The following is a 23,938-nucleotide window of genomic DNA, read 5'->3' on the forward strand; positions in this document are numbered from 1 at the left end:
GCTACATTGACTATAATAATAAGATTGCTTCAGCAGCCTAAATGACAGAGTTAATGCTCAACTATGTTAAATGGCCGCTATTTCCCTATTATAGTGGGTGATATATCTTCATTGTTTCAGTAATGTAGCCAACAATTGAGAGCTAAGTAGTAGCCACTCTTCACCTTCAGTAAGCTTTACAGGTATTTTATATGCAAAGAAATAGACTCCTTAAAATATGCCATTTACTACATCCCACTGAATTACAGTGTATAAACAATAATGGTTATTTGCTAAAACATTACAGCACGTATTTGTTGTAGCAAAGGAGGTAAAGCCATGAAAACCAAGGGCAACATACAAGCTTTTAGTTTTATATCAAGATAATGAATGTGAATAGCTTTGTCAATATTAAACATGGGACTTCCATATTAACAATATAGGGCTTTATAATCAAAAATCTATTATGGTAGTTTAAGTTTTTATTCAGAAAAAAATTAATCTTGCAATAATACAAATTAAACCATCACCTTTAGACAGTTTCATGTAACACTAAATTAGTGCTGTTCCTCTAGCCAGGAGGAGCAGCCTTTTGCAAATGGAAACCATTTCTCTGAGAACCAGCTTCCAGCTTCCCTCCCCTGCCTCCCTCCCTCCATCTCTCTCCCTCCTTCCCCCCCCCCCCCCCCCCCCCAAAAAAAAAAAAGGGTGTCCCCATGCTGGATCTTTTGCATGCCCTTCAAAGTTTAATACAAACCAATGCAAGGTGGATTCTTCCCCAATGAAGCGTGGCCAAAAGGTCACATGACAAACAGGACACCTTGTTCTATCACTTTCGACCTGCATGATCAGGGAAGGAGGGGAGTTTAACCAAAACACACTCTTGAAAAGTAATTAAAAAGAAACATCATGTTTGTATCAGCTATACGATGGTGTGTATATGGGGAATCTGTAAGAGATCAGACATTCTTACAGAAGCTTTAGGGATTGAAGAACACTAATGACATCAATTGCTAGAAAGGGTGTAAACACCACCGTCCGGTTGGATGCTTTAACCTGCATGAAGACAGCAGATGCCTTGGGCACGTTGTCATGCAGGTGGCACTGCTGAAGTAAATCATGTTACGCAAAGCTTTTGAAATATACCATAACATATGCAAAGATAGCTAAATATTTTTGGGGAAACTAACTAGAAAGAGTTATTTGTCACCAAAAGCTCTTCCCTACCCAGAACTTCAACAAATCAGTAAGGACTATTTTGAGAAGAAAATTGGCTTTCAACCATGCCTGGCTCGCAATGCGATCTTGTGTATAACTCAGTAAGGAAAGTTGCTTATGACAGGTTTGACTTTTCTACTCTAGGCCAGTCATTCAGACTGTACTAAGGCCTCAAAATGGAAGGCATTTCAGCTTATTTTTGTAACAAAGCATGAACTAAAAATCAGACACAGCTCACAAAATTTCATACTTCCCAGGATTCCTGAGCAATTTGGGTAAACAGATGCAGTTCTGCAGTCCGTAAAGTAAGGCTAGTAGAAAAACACCTTTGTAAAGACCTTGTGTTACAGCTGTTCTTGTTTCTGTGGGATGTTAGGTGTGAACAGCGTGCCAGCTGCTCCCTGCCAGCTCACCATGGGCTCATATGATAGTTTGCCCTCCCCTTACATCAGCAAACATCCAGAGGGGCAGTTCCTATGGAGGAGCTGACACGGCAATTCCCTGCACGGGTAGGTTAGCATGCCTGCATCCCTGAAGGACCTCAACGAGAAGAAGTATGAAACAGCAAGGCATCATTTCAAACTAGCAGTACTCCCTTATTCTCAGTACTTACATTTAACTCGGTGCACCGACAGGAAATGAAAGCAACAGTCTTGCCATATGGTGGTTTTATGGTATCCTTTTTTTATACCTGCTACTTAAGAGACCCTTTTCATGCCAATCAGACGTATTGCCGTACACTGCTGGCATAGAAGTGCTTTTTACATACGTTTGGATTCATTTGTAATTTCATTCAGCTCCTTGGTAATGGTCAGATCACTGCAAGCACTGCTGGCTAACCATCCTGAACTGCAGGCACTGGGCAAGTATTAAACACTGCTGGAAATTATGTAGCTACCAGGTTCTGTGCAGTCTTCATGCCATGAAGAGAGAGAGCTGCCGGGAACTTGATCCAGATAGCAGCCTTCAGATGCTAACACAACAAACAACTTCTACCATGACAACTGGCACAAAAATATGGTAAGTGTGCATCTCCTCCGAGATGTTTTTGTATCTCCAGACAACTTCAACTGCTTTAATGGATTTTAATTTATTCCACAAGGGAAGCTCTAACTCTTTCAGTCACTAATGAGCCTAGTGCAACATGCACATAAATGAACAGCAACATGAAGAAATTTTAAAATAATGTAAATTCTGATGTGGCACATGCATCAGCTTACAGAGGTAGACCTCACTCTCCATGTTTTAACCAATATACATGCAAAGTACTGCAAATTTAAACCAGCTTTTTCAACCCTAATCAAAACCCGCATGTAAAGCAGGCTAAACAAGCAGAGCATTGCCTGCTCCACATAAACTACAATAGGAAAATTTCTTTAACAGCTTTATATTAAGCTTTAGAGCAGGAATCTTAACAGCCAGTCTCACCCCTGAGGCTAATTAGATGCCATAACTCATGGAAGAAGTCTCCAGTGACCCCACCACTCATCTCCTTTTACCAAGTAATATGCCCTCAACTTTTTCCCTGAAGAAACACAGTCAGAAACTGAGATGAGTTGAGAGGTTATTCTCTTCTCTACATTCATCTATTTTCAATCCTTTATTTTAACAAATAGATTGATTCACATTTTAGAAACTCAGAATAATCAGATACAGATGAAGAAACAGGAAAGACTATGGTTCAGCCTTCTGCAAAATGAATACAGTAAGGAATGCTGCTGCTAATTTTCATTAGGTGCATTTTTAAACTCCACTAGTTGACAGCTGGAGTGTTGTTCACAAGCAAAAAAGAGCACCCACATTTTATTTTACATTGCAGGCAGTTACAGGAGTACTTCTCACCTGCCAGTTTGCATCTGCCTAGGTATTCAATGTTTTCTTCCAAATTAGCCCCACACAGTACTCTTCCTCGTCAGCTTGCAGGGCCTATGGCAAAAGTCAGCAACATCAGCTATTTTTGTACAGAATAAGCCATAGGTGATTGTGGAGTGGGAAAGCTAGAGTATATTCTATTTCACAATACTGCAGAATGCTTACAGTGCTTTGACAGCTGTTCACAGAGGCACAGTTATAAGCCTCAATTTTGCCTCTACCCACCCCATCAGCATTTACTCCTATTATGAGGAAACATGGTAGTGATTACTCTATTACGGTGTACACAGCTATAACCCTAGGAGAATTCAGGAGCTTAAACCATGATGTAGCGGTGGCTTCCTTGGCCATCGAGTACTCTGCAACTACTGCAATGCAATACCAGTGTTCCGTCTCCCGGTTCAGCTTCTTTTTGGATGCCTCTAATTTTACAGTAATTTTTTTATGGTCATCTTTGGCCAGAGTAGAAGGGCTTTCTCATCCTTAATCTGACCTCTGAAAAAGTACAGGCATAAAGTCAATGAATGACTGCATTGTGGGGTTGGGTTTTTTTTCCAAAAGGTTTCTCCAGCAATGTTGATTCTTCTTAATTTCCTTAATGAAATAAGACCTACACATCATTTATTTAAAAAAAAAAAGCCAATGTCCAAAATACCTCCCCAAGAATGAATTTGAGATTACATCTTCAAGTAGCTTCTACTTACCTACTTTTCACAAAAAAATTGTTTAAAATGCAAGCATGCTCTAAACATACGCAAAAGCCCCACTGTGATATGCAGCAAAGATCTCGCTATGCCTAGACATTTGCATTCCTCTGTTAAAATGAGATGAATGAAAATAAAGATGAAAACGATATAAATCTAATACCAGAAAAAGGCACCAGCCTTTGTTTAGACATTTAAAAAGGCACCAGTCATATTTTGTTTAGTTATATTATCCTTTATTATTTTACAATATATTTCAAAAACTTTTACAGGTGCCTTAAACTGTTCTACAAGAGCTGCAATACTGTCATAAAAGCACACCTACAGACCAAATGCACAAACAAACTGTAATACCTATTGGTACTGAACCATTAATATCCAAAAGGTGTAGTCTTTTAGTAAATAGATGTGCAGTAATGCAAATGCAAACAGATGTTTATGCAGAAAAATAAAACTCTGCATTCATGGCTATAGAACAGAGGACTTTTCAAACACATTTGGTACTGTAACATTCTAGACAGCAGTATGAGTAGTATTACATATTTAAAGCAATACATGCCTTGAAAAGCCTGTATTTTCAATCTGTGCGTGTAAACCTGGATGAAAAATAAACTAGATATATTAAAAAACATGAGATATCTAGTCTGCCAACAAGCTTTTGTTTCTTTTTTACCCTAGAATGACAATTAACGGGTGGGTGAACTCTGACCTGCATTATTATTTTACATTACCATTTCCTCAGCATTTCTGTAGTATTATGACAGCCTATGAATTTTGTTTTTCATTCCTTCTGCACAGGCACAGGGGAATAAATTTTATGCATTCATATTTTTTTTCTGAGTCTCCAAGTGGTAAATATAATTAATAGTATAGCAAATACATTACCACAAAAAAGCATTGTATAATGAGGTTTATAACATTATTTAAAAGTTGTCAGCTGTATTTCTCTGGTGCAACAAAGCAGTGGCACTGCAGTTTTCAAGCACTGTGTATTGAATCCTTTCAGGCACACAGTGTTTATTAACAGTTCAGATATATATTATTCTCTGCCTACAGAAGTTTTGCTTCTATTATCACTTCCGGTCACAGAAATTACCAAGACATCTTTAAACCTAGACTGTCTGTTAAGTAACAAGGTAAAGCCAATTGTCTGCGTATGTTTTTAAGCCTATCCAAGCCGATGTACTTTCATGGAAGCCTCATGAAAGACATTAGGATGGAACAGTAATTATATATCAGATTTGTTAGGTAAAAAAATGGAAAGGTTTAAAGCCAAAATTTATGAGTGTGGCACTGTGGCAAAAGAGGCATTCAGTTCTGCTTTATTCTTCAAGTTTAAAGTTTCAGTTACCATTAAATATTTGCTAACAGTGAACACCATTTCTTAACCAAATACAGCCTACAACCCTCTATTCTCTGCAGACAGAGCTGCACTGGGTCATCCCTACATTAGACCACAGATTTTTTTTTTTGCTAGTCTTCCCAGCTAGCCTAAACAGCAGTCAGTGGTATTTGTTAGTTTTATATATATATATATATCAGTCAGTCACACCCATCATTACAAATATGCTCTACTTTATTTACTGTACAATGTATGTATATGTATTTGTGTCTATTCAATCCCTTATTTCTTAACCTCAAGCACTCCAATGGTTAAGGGCAGGCTGGAAAAATTCAATATACATAAAAGGGTTATAAATTTCAATTCTGTAGTGATAGCAAAAAGGGAACATCATTGTGCTCACGCTGTGAACATGGCTGGCAAAAATAAAGGCAAAAGAGGCAGACTGTATTTTTCTCTGGAGTCAAAATCTAGAAAATTAAACAAAATAACATTAGTCCAAAGGGATGCAGAAATAAAAAGGGTATTTCATTTAATGCAGAACTAGAGCTGTTAAGAATTTTCTTTCGCAGAGGCCCTGAGACTTGAGTTAAATGGATTCTCCCTATCACGTATTTCATGTGAAGCCAAACTTAAAGCTCTATATGCATAAACATTTGGTATATAACAGTGGACCCATTTTTAAAAAGTGAAGCAATAAAATCTAAATGAAAAACAAATTAAAGAACAATTTGATTGGAGGCCTCTGGTTTTTGACCCCTGCCCTATCAGGCTAAATGTCCAATAAAATGTAAAATGCAGCATACATTTGCTTAATCTAAAATTTTTGTGATGATTTATTGCAAATTGCACTTGGCAGTTCACCACACCAATGGAAAACTGGCCCCCCTGTTGGTTCATTCACACAGTCTTTTAACACCAAATACAAGTCACCAGTAGAAAGATCTCGATAGAAAGTTTGCTGCTGTGCTGAGCCAGCTTGCTGCACCTTCTGGGTGCGACCCAACACGAGACACTGCTTTGTCCTGTTCCTTAGTAGGGCTTTCATCTTCTGGTAAATATTCAGGTAGATCTGTATTCTGCTCTACTTCTACTGGAGTATCTTGGAATGGAACTAGCATCTGATAAAACACAACAGATTAAAATTACATCAAATGTTGTAACTCAAAAGAATGAATGGAAGTTACATATATATAGAGAGAGAGAGGATGACAGACATGCATGTTGTGAGACTCCTTCCCCATTCCCCTATACACATCAAGAATATAAATGGAACCTACTATATATCTGGAATCTACTATGATTAGGATATAAATAAAAAAAGCTTTGGCTTAACATGCAAGAAAAAAAAATCAATAAAGACAACCCTTTTACTGTAGTTGCAAAATAAAAACAGCACAGCAACTGCAGCCAAAAAAACCCCAAAGGTTCACTGTGATCCTTTTCATATCATTAAGGAGAGAAATATTTACAGTATTTTTGTCCTTCTTCCAAACACTTAAGTTTTGTAAAACTGTTCTACGGATACATGTCCTGACATAGGATACTCTTCATTCTCCTTGTATGTGTAGCATGCTCACTTGAAAAATTTTGCCTGACATCAGATGTCATGGGCACAGAGGTGCTGGTATTAAAGATAGAGCTGAGCTAGAACAACTGGTATTTTAAAAACACATCCTACCTCCTCGCCACTTTCACTTTTCACAACTTGCTGTGCCTTCATAACTTTGGTTGATGCTATTGCCGTTGCCAATGCCTACAAGTACACAGAAAAAAGCCAAAAGCTTAGTGTGACAGAATGCAATAACGTGAGGATCTGGAGGCTTACCAAGCACTTACCTCTGCTTTTAAGTCTGAGCGAATTCGGACCACACACCTTTGAACAGCCATTTGAAAGGTAAAACTAATAACACCTTTAATTTTCAACAAGGCTTCTTCACAAAGATTCCTTCGAGACTGGAAAAGAAACAAACACCCCACAACTAAAGTACTTTCATAACACACCATGTGAAAATGCTCACAATTAATTGTTAAGGAATTCCTGTATGTCTGAGGGCAGGTTGTTACTCAACCACATTTTTTGCAGAAGAAAACTGAGACTTACATTTTAGTGCACAAATATTAGGCTCTCTTGCCACAAAAAAAAAAAAAGAGAAAAATTGCTTACACTTTAGAAGTCAAAGAAGGATGGAATCAACTGTAAATAATTAGAGAAAAGTGCTGAAAAGCAAAGAATGTTTTTTTCTGCCGTATGATCAGCTAAACAGTCCCCTCTGGTTAAGTTCTGATTGACTGAAGTGCTCATTGATGAATAGTTAGTGTTTAAGTTGGTATTTATCAGACACCTTGCCTCCATACTGACTGAATGCATCAAAGCAGCTGTTGTATCTTTCAGCTGCTTCATCTGTGGCAGCTCACAGACATCACTGCACAGCACAATTCTTATTTCAAAGGGAAAATATTTGGTTGATAACCCACAGAATGTTATGCTTAAAGCAAGTGACATTGCCTGCTGTGCTGTAACATTACATTGACCTGTACTAGTTGCATCTGCTCTACATTATCTCAGAATTTTCTGACATTTATTTTTCCTTTTAATATTTGCACAGATTAGTTGTAACAAAACATATCAAAATATACTTGGAGAGACTGCTAGCAGAAAAGGGGGAAAAAGAGAAGATGCACTGTACCAGAAATAAACTGACAGCCTTACACAGGTTCAAAATAATGATGTATTTAACTTTTACTGCAAGTTTCTGCAAGGTTTTAAATAATAAGTTATTTCAAGGCATGTTACTTTAGCTCTCAAATAATTGGTGGTCAGTATTTGGGATAGTTTCATGCACAACAAGTAAATAAAATTATTTTAATCTCTGAAAGAACTATGCAAATCAGGGGCGTTTTTTGGCAGTTTAGCATATATATTGAATTAATTTGTGTAAGTTTATGTATTTAAATAATGTTTTTGAGACTTTGAAAAATAACTTTATACAACACATTCATAGCTTATTAGCCTAAACATATTTTATGCTTACATGGGTGTATAGTAATTCTGTGACAGAATTTGGCTTTTTACTCTGAGATCCCAGGTTAAATCACAGGCATATCAGTTTAATTCAAAACGAACATTCAGTGATTAGATACCTGACAAATCACTTCTTAAAAGAAAAAGGTCCATACAGACCTTACCAAGGCCCATATAGACTCCCCAAACATCTAGAAGCTTGGCAGCACCGGTCTTGCTGCAAAAATGTCCTTTACAAAGTATGTTTAACTATGGCATTTAGGCACAAACCTCAATACACAGCTAGACATCTTTCTGCATGGTACTCCTGAAGCGTGGGCACAGGACAGGTACAGTGTAGGACAGGTGAAGATTAGATTATTTTCTTGCACATCAAACCCTGATCACCATACCCTAGACAAGTACTACTAAAATGTATAGACTAGAAAACTTACTGAGGGGGGTGCCACAGACTCCTGAAATACTGCTTCATTCTTTCCTTTTTTTTAAGCTTATAAGCAATTTTGATAATTAGATCTTAAAATAAAAACATCCAACCCCACACTAAACCACAAACGACCTTTCCCTCCTTGAAATAATCAGTATCTAATACTTGAGGTTTTAAAATCCACAGGTATTTGTAGGATTTGCAATCATTCCTAGCAGCAGCTTCTTATTCCAAATCTAGAAGATAAAACACAGGTAAACTTAAAATACAGTGTTTACAACCCTGCGTTTACCTACTATGTTTTTTAACGCTCATATGTGCCACTTTATAATCTTTGCTAGTTAAGTTGGGAATAGTGTTGAATGAAACTATGCTGCTTTTATTGTTCTCATCCTTCATTATCCTTTCAGTGCTAACTTACCGTGATGCTTAAAACAGCATTACAGGTATGTTTAACTGCTGGGTGAGCACCTGGAGTATCACTAACATTTCTTTAATCATCTGATGATGTACATAGAGCTATGTACACTAGCCATCTTCAGCCAGTGAACAGTCAGATTTTTCTTTTCTTTAACAGTAAGCTAGAAAAACATGCTGGTGCGCTCTAGGCAACTACAGGAGCCTGCAGTTTTGCTCTCTGGAGCTAAGCTTTTTCGGGATACCTTTGCCTCAGCTTTTAAGAGAGAAACTCCACAAATCTTGCTAAGTTACATTTGTTGAAAAACACAAATAAACACTTCTAAGATAGAATTAGACCATAGCCAGCATATCTAAACTCACAAAACATAGGTGGACGAAATTTCTTGCTTGGAGATACCTGTGAACAAACAAATCAACTAGAAGCTTGAAAACAAACCAAAGCAAACTTAACAGGAGACAACCAATAGGACTGAATTAAAAAAACCCTTCAGAGCACAAAAGCCAATGGTGTTGACAAAGCACTGCCTTTTAGACATAGCAAGTGCTGGAAGGACAGAACTGTAAAAAATATTTACTTTGTATAAAGTGAGCTAGAGCAGCATGTTATTTCTAAAGGAATTAACTATGGTCTTATGAAAACAGTACGATGGGTATGCTGTTGGTAAACTGGGCCTGTGGACACGCTTACTTGGCAAAATATAAAGCAACAAAGCAAAGGATCAGGTCTGATCATTTAAAATGGGTACAAAACTGAAGATACAGAGTCCGGAGGGCACTTGTGGATAACATGCTTAAATAGTCTACATGCTGTTTGGCAGCCGTAAAAAGGCAAACATGGCCCTGGGGTGTTATCTACAGGGGTATGGTAGATAAATCCGTAGAAGTTATTCTGACATTACATAAAGACTCAGTGAGACCTCATTAACTCAAATGCCATTCTGGTCACTACAGTAGAAAAGATCTCACAGACAATGAAAAGATGTAGCAAAACCAGCTCAAAGAAAATACAGCATTTCTAAATTAAGAGTAAGGGGGGAAAAAAACACCAAAACCAAAACCCAGTGTCTGAAATCTCCGTAACTAAAAGGAAACTTATTTTTTACCACACTGATATACTCACAAGATACCCTTAAGCAAAACCGCTAAAGGTACCTTATTTATCCCCTTCTTTCTTGAAAAAGAAAATTAGGAAAGGCGAAAACAGAATAGTTTTTTAGAGTAATTAAAAAGCCATCAAGGAACTTACCTTAAAATATCTTCTTTAGATCTTCTGAGTAAGCTTGATTTATGCAAGATTTTATTACAGATCTTGCGATTCAAAATATAATTCATGGAAATTGCTGACAACTGATGATGCCACACAAGCAGCCTGAATACGTTGGTTTTGTGGCAAAATACATGTCAATATGGCATGCCTTATTTACATAAATGCTGAAGGTTTCCTTACCGAATCATCAAGGCCATCTATATGCAAAACCACCGTCTTGGCACGCTTATTTGTGCTGCCGAGGAAAAACTGTGCTTTCCGTCGACGATAATTCATCTCATTCACATTGTCTGTGTCTGACATGTTAGAAGACTGAAGGATATCATAGACTTCAGAGGCTAAAAGTTTAGTCTCTCCTGGTGTAGTGGTCCTTCAAGAAAAAAGGGATTAAGGTTTGTAAATATTTGTTTTTACATTAGTACTCTGAACAGTTGCTGATTATGTCCTTGAAACTGGAATACTCCACGTGCTACAGAAATACAATTATAGCAAATATATAACAAATAGCAAAGATTTCAAAAGAGGAGAAATTAGGCAAAGCTATTTCCTTTCCCATATTCCAATTTTTAAGTCTGTAAATTCTAATATAATTGTAAACAAGTCTGTGTTCTCAAACAACCTGAATATAGTTTACATCAATTTGACAACTACAAACCAAATGTTAGCAGATGCTCAGTGCACCAGTTACTTTGTCCATGTTGAGGTATGGTTTTTTTACCAAAAGATCTCCAACTGCCTTGTTAGTTTAATTTCCCACTTTCCTTTTTACATAATAAAAATAACCTCTCTGTTCAACTGCAATCTTTCCAAATGTTTTCTTCTCTGAAGCTACTGAGCACAAACAGCTGAGCAGAATCCCAGTTCTTGAGGAATCCGAAGGTTATTTCTGATTAGACTAAAATTTATGGTACAAACTATATGTTAGCATTTTTTTAGACAGAAAAAATGTAGATAATTGAACGTATATTAATTTCTTATGATTAATTAAAGGTAATTTTAGTAAGGTACTAAACATAAATCTGTTGTCTAAATTCAGCCATTTTAATTATGCCAGTGATTTAAAGCTATGTGCGGAAACAAAATTATTACTGCATCAACTTGTAATTAATCTTAAAATGATGAATGACAGCTTTGCTGCTTTGTTTAGCAAACACTAAGTAACAAGTACCTTTAGACTTCTTTTTTCTTCCATTTGACTTCTTTAATTACCAGACATTAAACACATTTTCCATCCTACCATACAGACAAGAAATAACACTGAAGCAAGAATGTTAGGAGTTCTCAGCTTGTGGGGGTCCCAGCTAGCTTCCCCCCTGCCCCTTCTCTGCACCTGGTTTTGAACCACACTCATTTGGAGAGGAAAACATGAGTTCTGGTGATCATTCAGTACACTGACAGCATTCAACAAAAAAAAAAAGGTAATAAGCAAACAACCAAGACATAAAATAGTAAAGCATTTCAGCATACGTTCAATTTTAAATACATGCTTACATTCTACTTTCCTACAGTGAAAAAAAGAGAATATGTTAATTCACAGAAACAAGTGCTGGGAACTCACAAAGATTTCAACTTCAAGCTTCCACAATTTGTTAAAGTAATAGAACAAATGATAAAGCCATGCAAGCTGATGTCTTGAGGTAGTAATAAATTAGCTTGTGCAAAAGTGACAACTTATCAAGATACTATGAAATTTACCTGACCATTAGTTTTAGCAAATTCTTTCAACAAAAATGACAAAATCCCTGTCCATTTCAACAAATTTACAATAGCAGACTTATTTTTTCGTAAGTTTAAATGCAGTTAACTAAGCACACTACTGAAAATATCATTATCCCACCTACAGCACCCACTATGCTGTTGGTAAGAGGGTTTTTTTGAATAAAATTTTACTACTGCATTCTAGAGTTAAAAAAAATTCAGCAAGACAAATACAAAATAAAATATACTTAATATTAGCCATAATACATAAATGCATATATACATACACAAAAGAAAGATAAATTATCAATATGTCTAAATATATAAAATATACAAGTACCTAAGAGCAAAAAAATCAACAGTCACTTTCATACAAGTTTTGTGCTCACAACATTATAGTTGGCATAGATCTTGGAAAAATAATGAACTGAGATTAACTGTATTAATGAAACAACCTGTTGACTTGCAAACACAAATTTAAATCTCCTCTTATTCAATACAAGCATTCTAAGATATTCCCAAAACAAGTCTATACAAGTAAACGTTACGCATATGCATACACACACTCTTAAACTACTCTGATAATTTCCTGTATTTTTCCAAATAGAGGATTATTACTATCTACCACTAAGTTACAGATGGTAACTCTAGTTACCCCTTTCACATTTAAAAAAACCACAAAAGCCCAAACACAAGTCTTTAATCTTATATAAAGAGAATCTGTTGCAAAATAAGCAACTGACTGTGAATAAGCAGCAGCATGAAACTCAGACACTACACTACAAAGGCAAGAACAGTAGATGTCACATACGAATACCAGGTCGCAAAGCAATCCCCTAATAAAGGTATAAGCCAGTTTTTATTCTGCAGAAATGCAGTACTACACTTTCAGCAACTCAGTTAAAACAAAACTGCACAAAATTCCATACAGAAATTCTTCTACAATTTCTAGTGCACTGGTAAAATGAGTGAATACAAGTTTTGCATCAATCTTATTTTTTAATGAAAGTGATTTATACAACAGCTATAAAAAGAATAGAAAACTTAGTATTTTAATATCAGGCTAAATCTAAGGAAGAATTTAGTGGTGGTTTTTTTTTTTTTATAATGAGGGTGGTGAAACACTGACAGATGGCAGATGCCCCATCCCTGGAAACACTGAAGGTCAGGTTGGACAGGGCTCTGAGCATCCTCATCTAGTTGAAGATGCCCCTGCTTATTGCAGAGGGGTTGGACTAGATGCCCTTTAAAGGTCCCTTCCAACCCAGACTATTCCAACATTCTATGATCTTTAAGGAAAATAACACCTGTCTAGAACTAAGTATAATAAACCCTCTCTATTGTAAAACCAAGGTGATGTTCAATGCTGACTGTTTCTTTATACACTGTATTAGTAACAAGAAAATGAATACAATGAAACTACACATAAAATGAAAACAAAACAGTGGAAGTGTGGGTTTTTTTAAAGAATAAGGATAACACGCAGGCTCTGGTTTTGTGGCCTGAAATGAGAAAAAAAATGCAACTTTAAGAGGGTTCTGATGGCACTGGCACAGGCCTTCCCAGCACCTGCACGTCAGCAGTTTGATACCGCTGCTCACAACTCTGACCCAGCCTCCTGCCACCACCACAGAAGTCACTGTGCAGTTAGAGATTGATTGAGAATAATCAATCACTGGAACAACCTCCCCAGAGATGTGACAGTCCCCATCACTGAAGGTTTTCAAGATGCGATTGGACAGGCTGCTAGATAGTCTCATCTAGTCCCCCTTTCCCAGAAAAGGTCAAACCAGATGATCTTTCGAGGTCCATTCCAACCTGGGCTGTTCTAATATTCCATGACTAGTGTTCTGCCACCCTGCTAGGGAAACTGTAGTCTCCAGTTAGAACAGAGTAACAGTTGGTAAGAGTCAGTAACAATCTCTTTCAGAGGCGGTAACATCTCACGTTACTTCAGCCTGCCAGAAACTCAGATCTTTAACTTTCACTGTTGTTTTGAATTCCTGTCATCCCAGAATGGTCAGTATTGGAAGGGACCTCTGGAGATCATCCAGCCCAACCCCCTGCTAAAGCAGGTTCACCCAGAGCAGGTTGCACAGAGTTGTGTCCAGGTGGGTTTTGACTGCCTCCAGAGGACAAGACTCCACAGCTTCTCTGGGCAGCCTGTGCAGTGCTCTGTCACCCTCAAATGAAGGACGTTCTTCCTCATTCAGACAGAACTACCTGTGCTGCATTTTGTGCCCATTGCCCCTTGTCCTGTTGCTTGGCACTACTGAAAAGTCTTGGCCCCATCATCTTGACACATGCCTTTAAGATATTTGTAGACATTGATAAGACCCCCTCTCAGTCTTCTTTTCTCCAGGCTAAACAGGGCCAGGTCTTTCAGCCCTTCCTCATAAGGGAGACATTCCAGTCTCTTAATCATCTTCATAGCCCTCCACTGGACCTTCTCCAGTAGTTCACTGTCTCTCTTGAACTGGGGAGCCAAGTTCAACTTAAACTGCTGCCAGTCCTTCCATTATGTTCACCCAAAGCTGACTGTATAACATGACCACAGAATCCTAAATATTATGTATCTGTCAGAAGAGCATAAAAGAAATAGCTGTCTTTCTTCACAACTAAAAATAACCTTGTGAACACGGTCCAAGTGCTGCAGAGGTTTTATTAGCACAAGACATTTTTTTAAGTTTTAGCTAAGCTTAAAGGACACAAAAATTACTGGCTACAGCTCCAAAGGTGTATGTGATGTGGGTTGAGTACACATGCTTGAAAAGAATGTGTAAGCAGCATATAGCATTATGGCTGTACAACCACCATGTGACAAGTATACATGCAGCATTGTAAATTATAATAGAAGGGCCCCGACAATCTTCCTAGCATAGCTGTATCTGATGTAAAAATAACATAGAAAGTTATGTTTCTTCCTTTAGAAAAAGCACAAAGTCTGAGAAAGACTAATACAGTGGATTTTCCCCTTTTGGAGAAAGACAAGACAAATACATTTGTAAATATATATATATAGGGGTTTTTATATATATATATGTGTGTATGTTTCTGCAAAAGACCAACTTATCCTTTTTAGAGCTGTAATATTTTATGTATAGATTTTAAAATAAACGCGTACATTACATACACACTTCTGTATCAGAGGAAACAGATGCAATCATAACTCTGCTTAAAGTACAGCAGACCCTGTGTACAAGCAGAGAAACTATTACATGCATCTCCTCAGTGGCATACATTGTGCTCTAAAGACACATTAGCCCAACAGATAACATACTATAACAGCACTTCACTAGTATTAATTTTTGTTTCACTAAGTTTATAACCTAGAGTCGGAGGTCTTCAAATTAAAGAGGGTATCTTTCTTTACCAAAGATTAAATTACATCCTAGATTCTATCAATCAAAAGGAAATTTGTGTCATTTAATTCCAAAAGTCTCACTTCTACATTGATGCTACTTTTGACTGTACTTGTTCCATTTGCCCACTACTCACAATAAGACAACAAAATTACCCATTAATGAAATTTCAATGCTCTTGTTAATCTTTGAACGATCACCTCAACCCCTGGGAAGGTGATGGAAGAAATTTGGAAACCATTTCCTCCAGACAATTAAGGACAAGAAGGTGACCAGGAAGAGCGAGCATGGATTCACAAAGAGAAAGTCATGTCTGGCCACCCTGATAGCTCTCTACAATGAAATGGCTGGCTTCACAGATTAGGTGAGAGCAGTGGATTTCTCGTGACATTGTCTCCTGTACAATTCTCATAGAGAAGCTGATGGAGTATGGACTGTGTGAACAGATAGCAAGGTAGACTGAAAACCAGCTAGATGGCCAGGCCCAAAAGGTGGTGATCAGGGCTGTGAAATCTAGCTGGAGTCCAGTATTTAGTGGTGTACCCCATGGGTCAATACCGGGTCCAATTCTGTTCAATATCTTCATGAACCATCTGGATGATGGGGCAGAGTGGACCCTCAGCAAGTCTGCAGATAACACAAAACCGAGAGGAGCAGCTGATACACCAGAGGGTTGTGCTGCCACCCAGGGGGACGTGGAAGTGCAACGCCCTGCCCCTGGGGAGGAACCAGCACCGGCTGGGGGCTGACCAGCTGGAAAGCAGCTTGGCTGAAAAGGCCCTGGGGGTCCTGGCAGACACGAAGTTCAACATTAGCCAGCAACATACCCTTGCAGCCAAGGTGGTGAATGGCATCCTGGGTCGCATTAGGAGAAGGGCTGCCAGCAGGTGGAGGGAGGTGACCCTGCTCCTCTGCTCAGCACTGGTGAGGCCACACCTGGAGTGCTGTGTCCAGCTCCGGGCTCCCCAGTACACAAGAGAGATGGGCATACTGGAGAGAGTCCAATAAAGGGTCAGGAAGATAATTAAAGGGCTGATGAGGAAAGGCTGAGAGAGCTGGGACTGTTCAGCCAGCAGGTGAGAAGGCTCAGATCTTATCGATGTATATAACTACCGGAAGGGAGGGCGCAAAGACAGAGCCAGGATCTTTTCAGTAGTGCCCAGTGACAGACAAGAGGCAATGCCACAAATCAAAACACAAGAGGTTCCCCGTGAACATCAGGGAACACTTCTTCACTGTGAGGGTGACTGAGCACTGGCATCACTTGCCCACTGGAGTTGTAGAGTCTCTATCCTTGAAGATATTCAAAAGCCACATGGTCCTGGGAAACTGGCTCTGGGTGGTCCTGCTTGAGCAGGGGAGTTGGACCAGATGACCTCCAGAGGTCCTTTCCAACCTCAACCATTCTGTGAGTCTGTGAATATATATTACAAATTGAGAGGTTGTTAAGCAAATTCAAACGGCAATGTACATGGAGCAGATCCATTTTTACCTACTTATGGATATCTATTTTTTCAGGTTAAGAGTATTTTAGAAGTTAGGCTTTTGTGTAAGTAAAGCAAAAATATTTTCCCCAACTACTTTCCTTACATACTGTTTTCCCTAAGAGTTTTGCATGACAGCTTAAATAACTAATGCTTCTGATAATTAGGCTAAAATATAAGCAGCTGTGTAATTTTACTTTGATTTCAGAAATTTTCTGCTCCCATATTTAGACTTATGGTTCACTGCTTAGTCCTAAATTGTTTTATATTAAGACATTATGAACTAAAGGCAAGGCTAGATGGAAAAGGAGAGGCTTTGTTCTCAAAGTCATTAAACTATTTGCTAACTGGTATTTCAAATGTTTTCACCTTAGCTTATAGCATGCTCTTACCAGCCACAGTCATCAAGGGAAAGTTATTGAGCTTATTATACCTTGTAATAACAATTTAGAAACTTCTAATACAAAACTTAAAATTCCAGTAATTTACTAGATACATGGAGAAAAGCTACAGCTCATTCCCTGCACAAGGCTGAGAAATCTCTGTGAGAAGAGGGCAACCAGAGGTAGACTCTATCATAGAGCAGCCCACTCCCTGAAACTGTTAAGATCTAAGCAAGGAAAATGATATACAGGAACAGCACATTTGCAATACACCACTTATGCACATGTAATAGGCAATTTCATGTACAGAGTGTCTGTACTATATATATATTCAGTATGCATGGCCCCATAAGGGAGGGGGCATGGTATACAGCCTTACAATCGATGGAGAAAGGCTGTGGTGCAGCCCATCAGAAAAGGCGGACATGCATTGTATGGCTCATCATTATGCTCTTGCTCATGAGTACTGGAAAACCAACACACAGAAAAATCAGATTAAAAGCAAGTCTATAAAGGCAAAGAAAGCTAGTAGTGGTGAAGGGAAGATCAACTCAATCCACAAAACTAAGGAAATAGATCTCAACCTTTTAAAGCCAGTTCAGGTAACATTTCCCATACTTAACATCTCAAGGAATTTACATACTAATGGAAAAACAGTACCCGAAAGCACAGATCTTTTTTAAAAAAATCCACCACACAATTAAAATCTAACGAATATGAAGAGTTTGAAGAATAAAAATGCCTTAAGTACCCAAGTTCAGGCTCATACTTGGCAAGACCTCAGCTGAATACCATACTAAATCTACTCATGAATGAAAAGTAAAACCAACTCTAGATTTAACTTAGTCTTACCACAGAAAAATCCTAAGCCAGTCAGTGAATGTAACAAAGGACTGGATGCATAATTTTTTCTTTAAAATGCCAGTTTGAGAGACTCCATTTCTAGAATGACCCAAGTACCTTTCCAACAAGTTTGAAAAAAACTTATGATCACATTAGAAGTAGACATTTTCACTTGATCCCAATCCTTTTCATACATGCAAGTACTGCTCCTATAAGGCAAACCTAGTATTTTTCCCTAGGATCCTAAGTAGTGACATTTTCAACCATCATTTTATTTCCATAATGAACCTCATTCACTGCAATAAATGTAGTATCCTGTATGACACAAAAAGCACAAGTAAGAGTTTAATGGATTGGCATGAATTCTATCTAAATACATCGTTAGGTAAATGCAGCTGTATTAGAAACCTTAAAGCATATACTTGGTAGAGATTTATCATCTGATTTAATTACAGTTATAGAGTGGCTAACAAATTGATATTCCTATCAACTACACCTTAAGACCACTGATGTATTTGTTTCCAGGTGACCAATCTCTTTCAGAGCCCATTCTTTCTATATTTAAAGACAGAAATCATCTCTAGCACTAACTAAAGGGAGCAGCAAGCTGCAAAGAATTGCTACATTCTGTAAGGGGCAGGAGGGGGTTGTGAGGAAAGCACTAATCCTTGATTCTAGAAATGAGACACAGTGATTGACACGGTTTTGATGAAAACTTTGAGCATGAATGACAAGCCTAAAGAAAGAGCATGGTATTAGAGAAAAAGCAATCTGTTTCAAGACAGTTATCTGATCTGGCTGTTTTTCTGGCTGTTTTGCTCCAGTGCTAGGGCAAGATTCTTTCTTATCTCTAAGAATGCTGCTCTTTCTTTGAGCTTTTAGTGCATCCCATGATACGGTGGGATCACAAGCATATAGCTGCTCTCCTGATCATCCCAGGCAACACACAAGTAATTTGAAAACAACTTGGAAAGGAGCATTACTTGAGCACATACTTGCTCACAATCCCCGTCAGTGCTATTACTACGCTACCCACTACAGTACACCTCAGCTCCCTCTAGCCCCAAAACACCTAGAAAAGACCAGGTAACTTTATACAGCAGCTGACAAAAAGGATTACCACCTGCTTTCTTAAAAGAAAGAAGTCAAAATCCTCTAGAATATAGACAGCAGGATCCTTATGTTGGCCAACAACAACCCACTACTATGCTTGATATGTTAACAATAGGAAAAAAATCATAGGCATAGAACAGGAAAAACAATAGAACCTGTAGGACTGGGCAAGTTCAAAGTGGCACAATGAGCTGCAGTGCTATGAATCTCCAATCAAAAACCAAGCAGCTGGACTGCCCAATGAATCTACGTGCAGCCGGAGTGCTGTTGTGCTATGTGACTGCACTCCGATGATATCAACCCTGTGCTGACCACATATTACTTTTATTTACTTCTAGGTTGTTGTACCATGGAAACAAGACAAGGTCAGACAGACTTTCCTGCAATGCTTTCTAGACCTCCAAAATGCCTGCCACTTGGCAAATCTTCCAGACTCTACTCACACCACTAGCTATGACAATTCGACCAGGAGACACCGAACCAAGAAAAGGGTGGAACAGGACAGGGAAACCTGATGTCTTGAAGTTGATTTTGTACTAAACAAAAGACAACTCACTGAAATTAGGAGTCAGGATTGGATTAGCCAGTGCCACTTCCACGTCAATTTAAGACATGCCTACTGACTCTGAAAATTTAGAGAAACCCTATGTAAATGTTGTGATGTTCTGAAGACTCCTGAAAAATAAAAAAAAAAGCCTAAATATTAACTTGTAAATCTGAGTAAAATCACAGTACTATCCCATCAACTGCTGTAAAATCAGTGACTGTGATACAATCTTAAACATCTAGCAAACTGAGTAATTATCCATGCTTAGAACATTTCCCTGATTCATTCTATTGTCCTCTGGTCACAAGAGGAGAACGAACTTTCAAGAATGGGATAACAGATTTGAACATGTGCCATATGTTTAAGCCAGCTATTCATCCAATTTTGTTTAACTCTTGCTATTTATATGCTAAATGGAAGATCAACTTTTGATCTTCCACAGCTTGGTATCTACCATATGGACATATTCACCATCTTAAAAAAGGAAGAAATCAAGTTTTGTTACTCAACTAAACTCAAAAGGCTTTAGAGTAGCGTTTGCTAGACAGGAGTCTGCACAACAGACAAACTCCAAGCTGAATTTCACAGTAGCTATTTCCAACATCTTGCCTGCTAATGAACAGTAATCATGTCATGGGTTTATATGGCAGAAATCATGTTTATTATATGGCTTCAAGAAAATGCATCAGGTTTTAAAAAAATAATAATAATCTTAAGGGTAAGAACTGACTGATCCTTTCCAGTGGAAGACAGCAAATATTGGCATAAAAAAGCCAATCCTTCCTGGCAATAATGCCGTAGCAACCAGGTAGAAGTATTAGTAGTGCTGGAATTAGGCTCTGTACTAAAGCATTTTAGGACCATCTTGAAAGAAGTCAATTATCACTTCTTGTATTATCAGCATGCTAACAGCATTAAGTAAATCATATAGTAATATATGATGATAGTAAATAATTATCTGCAAAATCCTTTTAAGGCTTAAAACCCCCACTGTTTATTTTGATTTTGAGAAACAGGCTTTATCTAGTTATTTCCCCGAAATCTACTAGAGAAAGAAAAAAGCTTGCAAACTTAGAGATAAAGGCTTCCCTAAACAAAACCTGTGTGAATAACAGGAATTAAACTACAGCAGCAACCTGTTCCAGGGCAAAAAATAATGCAGGTTTAGTCTATGCAGGCATATCTGTGTATAAGCTTTGTATCCGACTCATTTGCTAATATAGTCAATACTAATCTATTCAGCAGATACTTGAAGTAGTAACTTTGAAAGCAACAACTATTGAAACATCTTATTTTGATATCTTGAACTACTTATTTGTTGGCAAAGGATTTTTTTTAAAGCCAGTATTAGCAGCTTCACTGCTAGCCAAATGGACAGCGATCAAGCAAAATAGGTTGAAGCATCCACCAAGGTTTAAAAAAAAAACCTTTTGTGCAAACTTGATGATATACTGTGTAGTTACAGAATGCACTAACAATTTTAATTTGTTCCCAGTTATTACATAGGACTTCCTACCTGCAAAAAATCAATGGAAATCTTGCAGAAAGTTACTTAGCATGTACTGCAAAACAATGAAGTATAAAAAGCCATTCCTGAATAGAAATACATCTAATTTAGAATAACATATTCACTTTGCATTAGTTGTTCCAGATAAAATCCACTTTCTTCTAAAACAACACCTCCATTCAGAAACTGCTAATGAAGACTGCTTAATCATTAATATTTTTTTGAGGCATCTCCCCCTGTGGCACTTATTGCCTGTAATACCCACAAGAAACAACACTTATGGTTTAATAGAAAAAAAAATCTGCCGTTTTTTTTAGGTCAAAAAAACCAGGGACAAGCATCACCTGTGCACAAGCACACTGTAACTCAGAAGTAGACATACGATACTGGCAAGGCAAGATGAGGAACCTCACAGCACTAAGTATCCATCTACCACCATAAATGGCTCCAGCCCACAATACTGTCAATCTGCACCTGCACTAAGTATTAAATACTTCACAACCCGCTACTTTGATTTCAAAGCATCTTAAACCTTCTCTGCGCTTTATTTCAGTAAGCTGTCGGCAAAAGTCAGCATATCGAAGAACCGACATCAGCACTTTTTCTTGTAAACTCAATAGTAACTGGTGAAGGTCACTCTATTCCCAAAATGCTTCCGACACCAGCTGACAACAAGGCTTATTGAGTGTTAAAAGCACCCTGTGTTGCCATTACTATTCTTGACTCTTCTGCCAATCCACTTAAACCTCTTCCCTCCCACCTCAGCACTGAGCCCCACTACAGAAGCAGAAGACACATGTCAAGTCGGTCTTGAGGCACTGAGTTCAACATGATGGTATTTTTTTCTCTACCACAGTCAGCAATTAGTTAAATGTCAATTCAGATTCTGTTCCTTTTAGCATATCAGAACATTGTGCCACGCTCTAAACCATTTCATTTTTTATAATCAATGCTTCTCAGAGTTCCATACTTCTTTAAATATAAAATCTGCAGGAAAAAAAACAGGAAGTAAAAACACATTAAGCTTATACTGCTTTCTAAAATACCTAACTCCCTGCTCCAGCCAATTTCTAAATGAAGAAGAACGTGACTAAGACATAGAGCACACAGAAGGTTCTCTTAGATACGTATTTTTATTAAAGTTCTTTTATACTTCACACAGTTCCCACCCCGCCCCCCCGCCCCAGGTGTTTCAAAGTTCTTTTTTCATTCTATAATACTCTTCACAACATTTCTTGCCTACAATGAGAAGCTGCTAATTCATCTTCTAACTTCCCAACTGATTTCTTCACATTTAAATACAAAGCACTTAGCCATTACGATTGTGCCCCTGTCTCTGCCAGAAAAAGCAACACCAGAATAATGCTTATTCACTCAGTAACAGGTACTGAAAATACTTTTCCATGTTTAGGAACCTATGATTTTGTAACACAGCTTTTCAGCTATTGTTATAAGTCACCATTGTAGAACTCAGGCACTTCAATGGTTAGTTAACAGGGCATTAAGAATATGATGACAAGTAGTGCTAGTCATTGTAAACCAGCTGAAGGCCATGATTTTGCAGAACTTACACGTAGTCTGTAGATCTTACATTACATAAATGACCAACCAAAACCACTGCGTTAATGGTTACTAACAAATAGTGAGATAACAATGTAAATTAGTTAAGTTGGAATTCACTAAAACCCGAGAAAACAAAACATTTAAATCTAAAAAAGGGACAGAGAAACTGTTGAAATGCAAGTATTGTAACATCAGAGCTGTACCAAGCAAGCTGTGCATTAGCTGCAAGTCCTATGCAGAAACCAGTAACACAAGTAGCTGGTCCACTGTTTCACTGATGCATTGAACTAGTATACTAAAAGCTACTATATTGAACTAGTATTGTATTGAACTGGTATGCTAAGAAGTCTATGGATGTATAGTATCTGAATTAAATTGAGATAGACATTAGATAATGAGAAGCCACACAACCAACAGTCCTGATGCAGATGCCAGATACCAAGTGGAACGTCATAAGGTAAAAGTAGTAGCTTGGAGAGCAAAAAGTGAAACCAAACTGTATTCCTGAGCACAGTCAAAAACATTGTAATAGGAATTACACACAGATGACAGAACGAAAAAAAATAATAATAGAAACACACAAAAGCCAAATCTAGAGGTTGACAACCACCTAAACTGCTGAGTACAGAATCAGTACTGATTGTGTAGAGCTCACTAAGCAAGTAAGTTGCATGCAAGAAGAAACAATGACTTTGTAATACCTCTGACTACAGAAAGGTCCCAAGATAAAAAACCCACAACCACCACCACAGAACATCAAAAGTACACTGAAAGAACATCAAGTACATCTTGTAGGGCACAGGGCAGAACTTCCATTTGGTCACACTTTCATATTTTTCTCAGTGACCAATTCTACACTCATAAAACCAATAAGCTCAGCCTAAATTGCATCACTCACAATAAAGTTATTTATATGACTACTAATTTCTATTTATCCCTGCAAAACATAAAACCACAGTAATATTTCAACATGTAAAATACTAGTTACATTTGAATTGTCAGCAGTCAGGTCTTGGACTATTCTTACAAAAGACATCCATCTTTCCAAGCCTTTAAACCTTATTTTCTTATCTTACAAAAGCCCTAAGATTCTCCCAGAAAGCCCATTATCATGACCAAAGTCCAGGTTAACACCAATACTGTAAAACCAGGATTTTACATGATCTCAATACTTTGTGTTTTAT

At 37.8% G+C, this 23,938-nt stretch overlaps 1 protein-coding gene across 4 annotated transcripts in view; it reads right to left on the minus strand.

The window, feature by feature from the left end:
- Positions 1–4,228: 4,228 nt before the first annotated feature.
- ARMC1 (armadillo repeat containing 1) overlaps positions 4,229–23,938 on the minus strand; it is a 33,430-nt gene continuing 13,720 nt past the window's right edge. For all 4 annotated transcript variants that reach the window (XM_040586305.1, XM_040586304.1, XM_040586302.1 and 1 more), the window contains 4 exons: positions 10,435–10,624; positions 6,955–7,071; positions 6,797–6,871; positions 4,229–6,236 (listed from right to left, as the gene is read on the minus strand). In XM_040586305.1, coding sequence (XP_040442239.1) covers positions 6,045–6,236; positions 6,797–6,871; positions 6,955–7,071; positions 10,435–10,624 — 574 coding nt within the window. In that variant the 3' untranslated portion in view covers positions 4,229–6,044. The remainder of the gene's footprint in view (positions 6,237–6,796; positions 6,872–6,954; positions 7,072–10,434; positions 10,625–23,938) is intronic.

The sequence above is a fragment of the Falco naumanni genome, chromosome 3 (genome assembly GCF_017639655.2).
Source record: "Falco naumanni isolate bFalNau1 chromosome 3, bFalNau1.pat, whole genome shotgun sequence".
NCBI lineage: Eukaryota > Metazoa > Chordata > Aves > Falconiformes > Falconidae > Falco > Falco naumanni.